The 15474-nt window shown below is 43.7% G+C and overlaps 1 protein-coding gene across 9 annotated transcripts in view; it reads left to right on the forward strand.

Moving 5' to 3' along the window:
- NAV1 (neuron navigator 1) overlaps positions 1-15474 on the forward strand; it is a 349961-nt gene that overhangs the window by 317418 nt on the left and 17069 nt on the right. For 5 of the 9 annotated variants that reach the window (XM_074308768.1, XM_074308764.1, XM_074308767.1 and 2 more), the window contains 8 exons: positions 1169-1339; positions 2370-2422; positions 3483-3506; positions 3619-3696; positions 8423-8506; positions 8791-8902; positions 10137-10258; positions 14924-15120. In XM_074308768.1, coding sequence (XP_074164869.1) covers positions 1169-1339; positions 2370-2422; positions 3483-3506; positions 3619-3696; positions 8423-8506; positions 8791-8902; positions 10137-10258; positions 14924-15120 — 841 coding nt within the window. The remainder of the gene's footprint in view (positions 1-1168; positions 1340-2369; positions 2423-3482; positions 3507-3618; positions 3697-8422; positions 8507-8790; positions 8903-10136; positions 10259-14923; positions 15121-15474) is intronic. The other 4 variants (XM_074308769.1, XM_074308774.1, XM_074308770.1 and 1 more) reach the window with 3 other exon arrangements.

A 15474-nucleotide genomic window follows, 5' to 3' on the forward strand; every position in this document is an offset into this window, starting at 1 on the left:
CAGGAGGGCAGCCTTTGGAAAAGCACAGAGTTTCACATAGAAGGAACAGCAGAAGGTGCTTGAATTGTAACGAGTGTGAAAGGGATTGGTATAATAAGATCAAAAGATAGAACACAGCCAGGTTGTAAAGAGCTTTAAATACCAAATAAAGAAGTTTGTATCTGACCTAGAGGTAATTGGAACCTAATGAGCAGAGAACTTAGACTTGTGCTTTAGGAAAAAGCACTTTTGACAGCCATGTGGAAGACAGGTTAGAGAAGAGAGACTTGAAGTGAGGAATACACTGAGGAAGCTATTGCAGTGGTCTAGGGGAGAAATGATTAGGGCCTGAATTACGGTGGGGAAAAGGAGGAAGATGTGAGAGATATTGCAGATATGGAATTGATAAGACTTAGCAACTGGTTGGATAAGAGAAAATGATGAGGTGAAAATAGACGAATGGATTTCCCTATTCATCATGACGCTAGACGGAGCCTGATTGTGCACCGAATATGAAGTAGGCTTTGACCAATATATTTAGCATTCATCTCTGACCCAATCCGATTGTCTGCGTCCAAGCCAGGGGCACTCTGGGTAGGGAGGGGTACTCCTAATACTGACCTCAGTAGTAGAGGAACACAGCTTCACAATGTCCCCAAAGCTCCCTTTGATAATACTAAACCCTTGCATCCCACATCTCCACCTGCTTCTCTAGCCTTCCCCATAATCCAAATGCCTTTCTTGGTCTTTGTACTTTTGGTAGTGGGGTCTTAGGTTCCCCCAAGCTGTCAGGTAATTTTCCAGGAATCAAAGTAAAGACACGACTCCCATGTTCATGGATTAATCCAGGTTGCCGGGAGATACTCCCATTATAGCTGTCAGATTCTCTGGCTTCCTCTAAAAGAGTGAAAGGGTCCAGGCTGAGGTTTTTAGAATTAGCAACCATATTTACTCCTCTCCAGATTGCAAAGTCTTATTCCACTGAGACCCAGCCTCACCATCCCAAACTGCCAGTCGCACGCACATCCCCCCCCAGCCCCTTTGCCACCTCCCTTCCCTTGCCCAGTCCCTCCTGCCTTCTTGCCAGATGTCTCGCACACACCTGCTGCTCCTTTCCCCAAGGGATTGGAGTGCTCATGACCCTGCCTCTTCTCCCTGCCCTCCCCCACCCTTCCCTCTATCCTTCCAGTGAGTCCCACTGCAGCCACCACGCCAAGAATCACCCGCTCCAACAGCATCCCCACCCACGAGGCGGCCTTCGAGCTATACAGCACCTCCCAAATGGGAAGCACCCTGTCCCTGGCCGAGAGACCCAAGGGGATGATTCGGTCAGGATCCTTCCGAGACCCCGCGGACGACGGTGAGACTTCATGCATCGCGGTTCACGCTCATTCCAGCCCAGCGGGGATTCCTCTCACCCACCACTTCCACCTCCACTCCCACTGCCTCCTCCTCCTCCTCCTCCTCCACCACCACCACCAAATACACAATCCCCATTTAGTACTCTCCCCTCATGGCCCAGAGACCTCAGGATGTCATTTCTATAAGCACTGGGACATTGGGACTGAGCATCAGCCATTGGGGAAGGGGGAGGGAAATTAAGCATGGAAGAGTCAAGTGGGACCAACAAGAAGCCTTTTCCAGTGATCCCCCAGAGCACACATCAGTTGCAGGGTAGGAGTTTACCTTAGCCAGAAGGAGGTACCGCTTTGTCCCTCTCACTAATGCTTCCAGGCTTTAGATTTAAAGAGGGGTGTGAGATCTTATTTGGGAGGGTCAGAGCCTAACAGGTCAAAAGAATTCCCGGGAGTCTGGCTCTCCCATTATTATTCATTTCCAGGACTCCCCTTCCAAGAGACATTCCTTAGACATTCCTTTGAATCTGGCAATAGGAGCTTTTTCTTTCCCCATATGGATTGGAGTGAATATTCTCCACAAGATTCTTTCATCTGGCTAATCCCCGGGATTCTATGGCAGCCCCCCGAAGTGGGGGAGAGGGGACAGACCAGCTACAGAATTGTCTCTGACCAGCTCTGATAAGAAACTTGCCCTCTTCTGCAATTCCTTTCAGCCTTTCAGAGAGGGAAGACTCTTACCTTCCCAGGAAATTCTCCTCTCCCTTTCTCCCTTACAGCCAAAGTGCCCCTTGGACAAGGCTGAACAAGGGGCAATACCCTTACAAAGTGGATTTGGGAAGGAGAGGTTGTCTCTTCACAGGACCTTGTCTTCTCATCAGAGATCAGGGACCAGCTTTTGAACAGTTGTGATTCCAGTCATCCCCTGCCCTGTTCCCTTTCCGTTGACTTCTGAGGTCATCCAGAATCCAAGCTCCTTTCCCCCCCTCCCCAGAAGCTCCCATTAACTCTGTGTATTCTGTTTCTCTCTTTCAGTTCATGGCTCTGTGCTGTCGTTGGCTTCCAGTGCCTCCTCCACCTATTCCTCAGTAAGAGCGTTGAGTTGTCCTTCCATATCCCCCAACCTTGCATTACTCTACTGTCTCTTCTCAGAAGCCCTTTACTTAGGGGGGGCCTAGGAAGAGGGAAGAACTGCTTTCTCTTCATATATCTTGCCAGATGAGTTTCTGGATAGGGAAGAAGGCTTAGGATTCATAGCAATCAGTCACATAATAGAATTCCCAGATCCTTTTCTTGTCTCTGCCATCCTGGGCACCCTTGGTGTCTCAGTTTCCCCTTCTGTAAAAGAAGGAGAATCCCTGTTTGCTTTAGGGGGGTATAACTGTATTGTGATAAGGAAAAAAGAATGAGGTACAAGGGAGGTCCAGGACTCCTGGATTCTACTCAACAACAATTATGAAATACTAGCTATGCAGGGAACACAAGAAATTCACATCTTCCAAGATTTTTCCCTTCAATCTTCCCTCCTCCCTAGAGGTCAACAAGGTAGGTGTTTTCTACTGACCAAGTAGATAGATAGAAAGGAACAAAAGGTCCCTGCTAAGGATTTAGAAGTCAGAAGAAGAATCCCAGATCATAAATCAGTGATAAAAGGGCATTTATTAAATGTTAACTTTGTGCCAGACATTGCACCAAATTTTAGTTACACAAAGCAACCTTGGCAGTGATTAGCCTCTTTAATTTATAATTGAGAAACTGAGGTCTGAAAGGTTTAAGCATCCATGGGTGTAGTAAGCAATATGGATGGAGACAGAATGTAGATTCTGAGTCTAGCCTTCTCCCCACTCCACCCCTTTCCTCCAAGTGAGCTAGTATCCTTTTCTCAGCCTTTCTGTAGAATAATGAAATAAATTCAGCATGATTTCTAGGGAAATCAGCCCTGATTTCAGTCTAGTTGGGGGAGGAATTGAAGCAGACTCCTTGGGGAAAGTCAGGGGCATTAAATGGGGTTTCAGCTTCTCCCCATTTCTGTCACGCTTCAAGTCTACCCTGCCACTGATGACCCTGCCACTGATGACCCTGCCGCCTCCATTGTAACTGCTTCCTTTCTTTCTCTCCCTCTCTCCACTTCTATGCTCCCTTCTTCAGGCTGAGGAGAGGATGCAATCTGAGGTAGGGTCCAAAGCCACTTTCTCTGCTTCTTAACACCCACAACACCCCTCTTCCCTAGCAGACCTCCTGCTTTCCTCCCCACCCATGGTTTTTGTTTCCCATTTTCTTATAGCAAATCCGGAAACTTCGAAGGGAGCTGGAGTCATCACAGGAGAAAGTGGCCACACTGACATCTCAGCTGTCTGCCAACGTAAGCGTTTTATTTAGGGGGGGAAGAAAATAGGCAAACAATGTTTACCACATGTTGTCCTCAGATGGGAAGGAAGGGAGGTGGGACAGTCCCTCAGTGACCTGGGCCGTCCTCAGAGTTTTTTATCTAATTACCAGGGTCCATCCCCTGACCTCATTAACCCTCATTCTTTCTAACTATAAAGTAGACAGAACCACTCCTGTGTCTCCCTTGCACTACACCTTGCCTTACTCAGTATGTGTTTATAAGGTTAGATAAAATCATGTTTGCATACAGCTTTGAAATCACAAAAAGAAAAAAAAAATGAGATTTTGCATAGAGGCTGTGCCAAAATTGAAGTAATCACACCATTTACCTTGAGTTATGGCCTGGGAGAAGAGGTTATAAAGTCCTTGAACTGGCTCACTCCTGCTCCTTGGGTTATATGATGTTTCTACCCTGGCCCAAGTAGGCAACCCAGATCTGGGTCATCAGTATCTTCTTTCTGGATCACATACCACACAGAAACCCAGCTCCTTTACTTAGAATTGCCATTTCCTACTAGTTTTCACAAACAGCCGGAATGATCGGAGCTGCAGCCTGGGAAGCCAGAACTCCTGATTTCTGCCCTCACCCATATGGTTTCCTTTCTACAAGCCTTGGTTTCCTTTTCTCTATAATGGGAAGAAGCTATCTCCTCCAACAAGGCTGTGGGAGTACCTCTCCCTGCCCCTCCTCCAAAAGAGTAAACAAAGAACATAACAGCCCTACTGTGAATGGGGAGGGTGGGACAACTATTTTCCCCAAAAATTGTAAACAACAGCTGAGCTGAGCCGCTCTGCAAGAACCATCCAAATGTTCATACAAAAGTAACCGTGTCTGCAATTTCCGCAGTGGCTCCGGTTTCCCTCTCTCTGCGTCCCCTCTGGGGGACCCAGCTGCTGGACCTGGGGAGCCATCCTCAGACCAAGTACAACAACTCCCACACTCAGAACTAAGCTTGTCCAGGTCATCAGTAAAATCAAACAAAGGGCCAGCCATACTGATCATACCCTTCCCCCAAGCCCTAAATGAGGAGGCATTTTCTGAGAATGACACTAGTTGGGTTGAAAGTTCATCGCAAGCACACTTTTCCAGCCTTTAAGAGTCATCAGAATTGGGACATAACTGGCCACAATCCATCTCTTCATCCCCATTCCCCGCCAAGTCTTACCCACCGGCCTTGGGGCCTGGGTCATCATATCCCACAAACCCTGAGGAATTATTTTCTGAGAGGAGAGAGACTTGGGAGGGGAAAGAGAAACGGGGGGGAGACAGTGAAACAGAGACAGAGGAGGGAAGAAGGGAGAGAGGGACACACACACACAGAGACAGAAAGAGTGAGAAGAGGGAGAAAGGCGCCAGGGAGGCAATGAACATTATTATTTCTGATTAATTTACATTGCAATCTGCAAACCATCGTGTTGTCAGGTCTGGGACAGGGCCAAGAAAAGGGATTTGGAGAATATTTTTCTTAGAACAGGAAGTTCCCTTTGACTAAAAGAACAAACCCTCACACTCCAAAGTGACATGTTCTCCATCTACGAGGAAGATCTTGTGGAGACATGCCAGTTTCCCTAGCTGCAGAAACGACCTCAGGACCTGGCCAGGTTTACCTGTATTGCTTCCTCTATGTCCCCTGCCTCTCCCCCGACTCTGTCATGTTCCACACAATTTCTGGTTTCCTAGAAACAGAGGGAATCCCATCCCCTCCATCCCTCTCACATGCCAGTGTAGTTCACTCAGTGTGGCTACTCCACTCTGATCTTTTTGCAGCATTGGCAGGGGGAGTTGGAAGATTCTGTAAAAAAAAAACAAAGAAAAAACAGGAAAGCAGTTGGGAGAGAAGCCCAGCTGAGGTAGAGAAAGGTCCTTTACACAAAAAGAGGCTGGGGTAATGAAGGAGGTAGAACGGAAGGTAATATGTAGGAAATCCTCTCAGGAAGCAGACAGGTGGTCTGTTTACAGAAGAGAGTCAGAGAACACATTAAATGAAGGGAAAAAAAGAAAAAAGAAAGAAAGAAACAGCAGGTGATGAGGTCAAGATGATGGCAGTTTGCCAGGTAGTGGGAGAAAACAGAAACTCAGGGACATAGAAGACATCTCCACCTGGGAATATAGACCTGGTGGCAAATTTAGAATAAGAGTGGGAAAGGAATCTGATTGGAGACAGAAAGCCTTCCCCATCTCTCTCCGAGTTTCCTCTCCTCATCTCCCACTCAAACACAGGACTATCCTGTTTCTTGCTTATCTTGTCTGATTTACTAATGATTTATTTTCCCATTTTGTTTATTTATTTTTGCAAGTTTAAGTGACTTGCCGAGGGTCACACAGCTAGGAAGTGTAAAGTGTCTGAGGCAGGATTTGAACTCAGGTCCTCCTGACTTCAGGAGTGGTACACTATCCATCCACTATGTCACCTAGCTGCCCCGCTGCTGATCTGTTTCCCCATTTTTGTTTGTTTATTTATTTTTGCAAGTTTAAGTTCCTTGACTAGGGTCACCCAGCTAGGAAGTGTTGAGTCTCTGAGATCCCATTTGAACTCAGATCCTCCTGACTCCATAGTCTGGATTTAGGCACAAATGAGAAGGGGGAGGTGCTAGGAGGCAGAAGAATGGAAAAACGCTAAACTGGGGGCTTGGGGTCTATGAATCACATGACATAGCATCTAACTCTGAGGATTTCCCTCTGGAGGGACCCCCAGGAGTTCCCACTTCATTGTCACTTGCCTAAAGTCCCCAGCTTGGTCTACCATCCCACACTTTTAGCTTCTTCCCCTGCCCTAATTTCTCCCTTCTCCTTCCCCTCAGTGTCATGTCCCCCACCCGCTTCTGTGCATCTTCCTGCCAGCCAGCCAGCCAGACCACTAGGGATCAGGGCCACTGGGTTCAATCCAAACCCTTCTCGACAGCCTTTCCTCAAAGAGGATACCTGACACCTAGTGGTCAAACTGTGTAATGGCCCTTACATGGCAATCTCCCAAACTCAAACCTTGCACAAAAGGCTTTGACCTTTATTTACCAAAGTGGAGAGTACAGTTAAAAACTCAGAAAGTGAGGGATAAGCCAAATTAGTATGAACAAGATCCTCCTTAGGAGAGCAAAGGTGGAATATGCATACTGTTTCAGCAAACTCCTAGAAAGCTAGTACTCTAAATCTGGGCTCCATAGATAGATTTTTAAGAGGTTCATAAACTTGAAAAGAAAAAAAATAAAAAATGCATCATTTTCACTAACCTTTGAATTCCTTTGCAACCGTAAGTATTTAATTTCATGCATCTAAAAAATATTTCCTAAATTTAACTAGACTGATAAAGGGTCCATATAAATGGGAAAAAATTAAGAATCCCTGTCCCAAAGCATGTTTTAGAGGAGCTACCCTCTACATATGAACCCAGACAATGCTGGAGGAGCTACGAGCAAAATGGCAGAATGGCACATTTCTTCATGAGATTGTGACCTCCTTGGAAAAAGGAACTTCTTTTACATCTTTTTTTTTTTATCCCCAGCACTTAGCACAATTCCTGGTCCATGACTGACCTCACATTGTATAACATTGATGATCATTTCTCCCTTTCCCCATACCTGCCACCCCAAAAACTGGCTTCTGAAGTCGAGAGATAACAGAACAATCTCCCTCTTTAATAGATAACATCAGGCAGGCTTCTCAAAGTGGTTCAGTTCCATGCCCCAATGTCGTTCAAAGAAAGGGGTATTGGATGACATCTGGTTTTCTTCAATACTTGGTTTAAATGTCACCTTCTACAGGAGACTTTGCCCAGTCCCTATCCTTCTCCAATTGGCTAATGGCTTCCCCTCCTGTTATTTTGAATCTATTCTCTCTATATATATAGTATGTACTTATTTATATGTTGTCTCCTCATTAAAAAGTAAACTCCTTGGGGGCAGGAACCATGTTTTTATCCCTTTTTTGCATTCCCAGTGTTTAGCCCCGTGCTGGTAATAAGCAGGTTAGTAAATGCTTTTTGACTGATTAATCAAAAATTTAATATTGGGATACTGCATGCTAATTTGCCCCACTGTTTAGAGACAAATCAACACTAATTAAGCACTTACTTTGTGCAAGGCATTGTATCAAGCATCAGGGGCACAAATAAAAGAGTTTTTTGCCCTTAAGATCCTTGTAACCTAATAGTGGGAATGAGACATGCCTAAAAATAGCATAAATTATAAAATGCTTGTGTGCACAGGAGAAACCAAATAAAATATCCTGTGAGTTAATGAAGAGAGAAATCACTTCTATGAAATGGGCAGAAGTCACAGTAATAAGAGAAGTTCCTATAGAGAAATAACATTTGAAGGAGGGCAGAGATGGATCAGAGGAAAGAAACTACATCCAAGTATGAGACAGTCTATACAAATGGGTGAGATTAAAGAGCATCAAGTAGTTTAGTTCGATAGGAATATAGAATTTGCAGAGGTACTTTATTTGGAAAGGAGCCATATTATAAAGGACTTTGAATGTCAGGCTAAGGTATATAGTGTTTTAATAGGTAATAGGGAGCCACTAAAGGTTTTAGGTTTGGAGGGAATGGTATGAGAAGACCTGTATTTGGCAAGGATGAATTTTAAAGGCATTTGTTGACATTGAAGAATCCCAAAGATGGCTTTACGTCATTCCCCTGTTATTCCACCTCCACTCCCCAAATATTAGGCCATTTCGAAACACATTTTTGCATTTATCTTAGGCTAATCTGGTGGCTGCCTTCGAACAAAGCCTGGTGAACATGACATCCCGTCTGCGGCACCTAGCTGAGACAGCGGAAGAGAAGGTGAGAAAGCTGAGAAAAAGAAGGCGCTAGTTTGAAAGATCCGGGTGGGTGGGGAAATAAGGCAAAGAGGGCATAAGACCTGTCTGTGAGGGCTGGCCCTTTTCCTGTCTTCCTAGACTGCTAGAATTTTCATTTGGAGGGTGCTACTATCCCTCTGGGAACTTGGAAGGATTCTCAACCTAGCATCCTCAGGCATATGTCACGGCTGCCCAGATCTCACTTCAACACACCAGACAGGACTTTCCAGACCTCTAAATAATAATGACAGGCTGATTTTTCCCTAGGACACAGAGCTGCTGGATTTGAGAGAGACCATAGATTTTCTGAAGAAAAAGAACTCTGAAGCTCAGGCTGTCATCCAAGGAGCTCTAAATGGCACAGATGTCACACCCAAGGGTAAGGAACTGGTAACCAGAGGGGATATAAAGAGAAGGGGGAAATACCCCCATCCTCCAAACCAGGTGCCAGGTCTCATACAAAAGTACCAAGAGAGGCTGCCCCTACCTTCCTCATTGTCACTTTCCAATCTGGTGAGGTAGCCAGTAAGTGAAAGGTGAATTGAGACTGTTAGTGTCTTAGTGATTTATAACCTGGTATTTATTTTTCAGTAGATAGAAATGTAAGAGCGCACACCATCTTGAGGAAGAAAATAGATAGAATTTGTAGGGTTAGCATGTCCCTGCTAACTTAAACTTGAGTGAAGTACTTGTACTTCAAGAAATGTAACATCTATAAGAGAGCTATAAAAATGAAAATACCTTACCTTCTTATAGTGTTTTCTAATTTTTATTACAAAGGGATTTCACATATGTTATGTTATTTAAACCTAACCACCATGTGTGATGGGCTAGTCTTAATGCCACCATTTTTACCAATAAGCAAACCAAAGCCCAGAAAAACTAAATGATCTGCCAATATCACAGGATGATCTAGTCAATCAATAAACATTTTGTAAAAAAAAAAAAATAATAAATAAAAATAAATATTTTATTAAGCACCTACTATGTGCCGGGCAAATAGTGCTAAGTGCTGGAAAGATAAAAAGAGGCAAAAGATCATCCCCACCCTCAAGGAACATATAATTTAATGGAAAAGACCCTCATTTCATGTCTGTTATATGAGGCTGCTGTTTTCATCACCAAGTCATTTTGAATAGGAGTCTGCCCTAGACTGGATGCTTTCCCAAAGATCCAGGTTTTTCCCTCAAAGATTTTTTTTTTCGTTTTTCTAATTTTTTGGCACCTTTTCCTCTATTACACTCCTCAAAGAGTATTAATGCCTTGGGCAATGTTCCTTGGAAGTTTGTCTGACAAATACTATTTTTGTCTTTTAATTAAGAGTAATTTCAACTGAATTCTCTTGAAATTTTTATCACATCCTGTATGAGACAGCCAAGAGTATCACGGGCTTCAAAATTCACAATTTTATTTATTTTTCCCATGGCCTAAAAAGTCAAATAGAAAGTCCAAAACTCCATCTCTGATCATTGAAGATTAAAAGGTGGCTAATCATTGTCTCTTTTCCCCTGAGATACAGACATAGGACTGGTTGGGTCCTTCTGGAGAGGGACTTAATTTCAGGTCAGCTCTAAGTCTTCCCTGTCTTCTTTACATCCTTCCTGGTGTTGTAGAACTTCGGATCAAGAGACAGAATTCTTCAGACAGTATTTCCAGCCTCAACAGCATCACCAGCCATTCCAGTATAGGTAGCAGCAAGGATGCTGATGCGAAGAAGAAGAAGAAAAAGAGTTGGGTAGGTCAGGGTGAGGAGGAAGGGGACTATGTAGGACCTGTTCAAACTCCCCTGAGGTAGCGCTGCATCAGGGATCAGTACTTGTCCCATCCTTCCTTCTTTGCCTGGACATATTGTCAGTTAAAAGCAAGGTCTACTCCTTCCCTTTCCCTAAACTAGCTGTGCTCTGAGCAGCCACTGTCTCTCTGGGATCCTCCCAGCCTGACTAGGCTCAGATGTCCATTCCAACTTGAGAAGGGTGGAGGAGATATCCTGAAGGAAGCCTTACATCAACTTCCATTCTCACCAGGAGTATGGTGGGGAGAGGGGTCTATGGAGGAAGGGAACACTAAACCACTGTTGTTTGCTTCTGGAGACATTTCTAGAAGCTTTAGAGAAGGACATTTTTATGAGTGGTTCCCTTCCCCACCCTAGATCATCTCTGAGGAAGATTTTCTAGAACTTTTAGCCTGAAGAATGGTTCTACATTTTTTAAACAATTCTGATTAGCTTCTGGAAGGTCTTTCTCAAACTCCCCAGGTAGCTTCTGGCACATCTTGGCTCTTCTTAATGCTTTGTGTCAAAGAGAGTCTTCCCCTTCTCCCATCCCCTGAAATATCACATCCCTTTCAACTCTTCAGACAGGAGGTCTGGGGCTTAGAACTCTCCACCCCCCAACAATCCCTGTGCTTTGCAACTCAGAGAAGGCCCCAGCTGGATGAAATGAGTGATTAAGTGTTGCTTTTTTTTTTCCCTCTCAAATGCTGACCTCAAACCCCTATTTTTTTCCAGGTCTATGAGGTAAGAATCCACCAGTCCCTCACTTCCACCTTTCCCTTTGCCGTGACTTCCCCATTTCCAGGGCAACTCATTCACCTTGCACCAGATGTCCACTGATGAAACTAACCACCACACTCATTCCATTATTCTTAACCCACCTTGCTGCATGGTTCATCCATAGCTCCTCCAAATAAACATAGAGGAAGTGGTCTTATTGGGGAACTAATGGGAAAGAAAGTTCTATGCTACCCTGAATCGTTCATTCTGCTCCTCCTCATTACAATTCTCCCTCAAATCAATCTCTCTCTCTCTCTCTCTCTCTCTCTCTCTCTCTCTCTCTCTCTCTCTCTCTCTCTGTCTCTCTCTCTTTTTGTCTCTCTGTCTCTGCCTCTCTCTGTCTCTTTTTCTGTCTCTCTGACACTCTCTTTTTCTGTCTCTCTGTGTGTCTCTCTGTCTCTGTCTCTTCCTCTGTCTCTTTCTGTATCTCTCTGTGTGTCTCTCTGTCTCTTTCTTTGTCTCTTTCTGTATCTCTCTCTGTGTTTCTCTGTCTCTGTCTATCTCTTTCTCTGTCTCTCTCTGTTTACAAGTTGTCCTGCACCCAAATTAAGCTCTAACACTTCAGAGAATGGCCTTTCACAGCAGTTACCCAGTTCCCATCTCCAATCACACAAAAATAGAATCCCAGTGTGGAGGATGCTAAATGAAAAAAATGTTACTTCAACTCCAGGCTTTGGACACCGGTCCAGTTTTGACCTTGGCTAAAGGATATTATCCTAAAATAAGACAAAAAATGAGTAGTGAATGTTTTCCATCTAAGGAGTCCTGAGATCCCAGGGAAGATATACAGCCATCTTGGGAATTGGAGTGTTAAGGTCCTGGTATAAAACATGTATCTGAGGATCCCTCTAGTTATTCCAGACTCATATTGATAATGTTGATCCAGACCTAGTCTTGGATAGACAGGAAGGAGTGGTGGGATGAGTTCCATAGTCAGGGGCATTTTTTCCCATGCTAGGCATCCTAGTGTCCCTACAGTCCTAATCCAGCTACATTCTATCAGTTCAATCAAACAGACATTTGCTAAGTATTTGGCATGGATAAGTGCATTGTATTAAATGCTTTGAAGATACAAAAGAACAGGGCCCCTTTCCTAAATAAGCTTATTGTCTTGTTGAAAAAAACACGATCATAGATGTACAATTAAGCCAATTACAGATACTAGAAAGCAAATAATTAAGTGCCAAAATAAGTGGTAGAAATGATAAATGCCATGACAAATAGAGTCATGGGATACAGGCTGCAGCAGTTGAAAAGGCTCTGGAGTTGGACCACAAAAAAACTGATTTGAATTCATATTGGTTTGGAATAGGAATGAAGATATTCCAGGCAGGAGTAGTTGAGGTATGACAAGAAGCATGAAATTGTGGTGTTTGGAATAAGGGGAGATAACATTGAATAAACAAAAAGGGACACAATTAGAAATGCCTTAAAAGAATGAGGAGTTTGGACCAGATCCTGTAGGCAATAAAAATTTCTAAACCTAAGGGTAATGTGATCAATATTGTATCTTAAAATCAACCTTGTCTCTGTCTAAAATATCAGAGAAATTGGTAAAAGAAGACTAGAAAAGGAAGAGACTAGTTAGGCAACCATTAGAACATTCACTTATGAGCTGATGAGTACTTACCCTATACTCATTAGCATCTTGCCTTTCTAGCTAACGAGGAGAATAAGTTCAATTTAGTCTCCATTCAACAAGTATTTATTGAATTTCTACAATGTGCGAACGCTGATCTTAGGACTATGGTAACAGTCTTTTGTCTGGTAATCTATTTGCTTGTCCTTAGAAATACCCAAAAGGGATCTTGGGGAATGGTAGATTCCCCCATCTAGGGAAGCCAAATCTCAAAGTTAGTGGACTCCCAACAGAGCAGAGGGATCAAAGCCTTAGCAATGGTGATGCTCAGCATCAAATGGGACTTTCTCAGAATCCTAGAGAATCAATTACCCTAGCATTTGATAAAATCCAACACCCATTCCTATTAAAAATACTAGAGAGTATAGGAATAAATGGATTTTTCCTTAAAATAATCAGTAGCATCTATTTAAAACTATCAGTGTGCATCATATGTAATGGTGATAAACTGGAACCATTCCCAATAAGATCAGGGGTGAAACAAGGTTGCCCACTATCACCATTACTATTCAATATTGTATTAGAAATGCTAGCTTTGATAATAAGGGAAGAAAAAGACATTAAAGGAGAATCAGTTACCACTGGGCAACATTAGCCACCAGATCTCACATCTTGCATGTACACACATGCAGCTCCCAATGCAGTAATGAAACAGAAATGATACCATTCAGATGATCCAGTTTTTTAGTTCCAGCTTTCTCTTGACTTGTAATCCTTTTAGCCCTTGAGCTTCTTGATCTATTAAATGAGGGGATAGATTAGGTCAATTTTCAGGCCCTTTTTAGTTACAAAATTTTCACACACACACACACACACACACACACACACACACACACACACCAGATACATACAAATACACACACTCTTTATACCTCATCATCCCTCATTACCTACTTTAATAAACACTTACATATACTTGTCCCCAATTATTATTAGATCATGCCTTGTCTCAAACTACTTGAGTTTGTGTATTATAGTAAGAATCTGGTCACCAACTCCCCACCAGCTGAAAGCTGTCACCAAGCAGCTCTTCCTGTGTCCCAAGAGAGATTATCCTCCCCCAACAGCCTGGAAATGGAAGTTCCCAGTATCTATTAAACTCCACCACTTTCCCCTTCCTTCCCCCTGCCATCTTAAAGCCCTGGTTCACCTCTATCCCTTGCAATATCTGGCACCATCCCCACTGCCTCTTGCCACCGACCCTACCGCGTCTTGCCACCATTCCAAGTCTGGGTTCCTGGGTGTGCATTCATATGGGTGTGCATGCTGCATGATCAGAGCCTGAAACATGGGACAGTTCCCTGATTTGCATTTTTAACTCAAATCTTTGATGAAGTTCCATTTCAATGAGACCTTCCCCAAGGAGGGAAAAAGGAGGGCAGTGGAGAGTTGGTTCATGCTGTGACCATGCTAGAATCAGAGGTCCTGCCATGCTTGAGAATACTCCTCCTGGCACTTTCTGAGAAGCCTGGGTTTACAGTCTATCCTGGTTGCTGGTATTGGACAAGTCAAAGATCAAATCCTGAGGCCCAAATGATGCCAGGTTCTAGATCAGAGATTCTTAACTTGGGATCCATGAAATGGGTTTGTTTAGATAGATAGATAGACAGATAGATAGATAGATCCTAGCATAATTGGTTTCCTTTGTAATTCTATATATTTTATTTTATGCATTTAAAAACAGTATTCTAAGAATAGACTTCCCCAGACTGCCAAAGGCATCATGACAAAAAAAAGTTAAGACTCCCCAGTCTAGACATTAATAATTGTTCTGCTGTGAAAAATATGCCCACGTTATAGTACAGAAGCAGCAGCCAACATCCACAGGCTCCACTGTGATTATGTCCTTACTGCTTTCTGTGCCTGGGAGAATAGGTACGTAGAAGGCTACCCTCTGAGGTACTGTTTCCCTGGACATGAGAGGGAAGGCTCCCACAAAGAAATACACCAGAAGAGTCTATCGTCTCTCCCAATCCCACTTCCTTGAGAACTCATCTGTTCTTACTCCTTGATGCAAAGAGGAGCCTCATAAAGAAAAGACTTAATCCCCTCTGGTTGGTATCCTACCATCACGCAAAACATCTCCCTTCGGCTTTCTCAGTTTCAGGGTTTAGCTAAGGCTGGGTTCAGCACCTGCCCCTGCCTCTCTCAGCCAGAGTCCTATCTATAACCCCCTATTTTGCTCCACTCTTGGCTCTGTTCTCTTACAGCTTCGTAGCTCCTTCAACAAAGCCTTTAGTATCAAGAAGGGCCCCAAGTCAGCCTCTTCTTACTCTGACATTGAGGAGATCGCCACACCAGACTCCTCGGCCCCATCTTCCCCGAAACTACAGCACGGCTCCACTGAGACTGCCTCTCCATCCATCAAATCCTCCAACTCTTCCTCTGTGGGCATTGACGTCACTGAGTAAGTCTGCCCCCTCAGTTCAATCCTACCTGAGCCAGGGTCCCATATTGTAGCATAAAGGATAGAGTACTTGCCTCTAAATTAGGAAAATCTGATTTTAAAGCCTACATGTAGTTGTTTGACCCTGGAAAGGTTACTTAAAATCTGTGTCCCAGGAAACTTAATAACAATAATAATGATGATTCCTCACACTTATATAGTGCCTACTATGTGCCAGGCCCAGGTTTTACAAATAATATCTCACTATATCTTATATTACCCACTGTTATCTTCACAACAACCCTGGGAAGTAAGTGTCATTACTAGACAGAGGTTAAATAATAAATTGCCATCTAGGGGAGGGAGTGGGGGGGA

The sequence above is a fragment of the Sminthopsis crassicaudata genome, chromosome 4, assembly GCF_048593235.1.
Source record: "Sminthopsis crassicaudata isolate SCR6 chromosome 4, ASM4859323v1, whole genome shotgun sequence".
Lineage (NCBI taxonomy): Eukaryota > Metazoa > Chordata > Mammalia > Dasyuromorphia > Dasyuridae > Sminthopsis > Sminthopsis crassicaudata.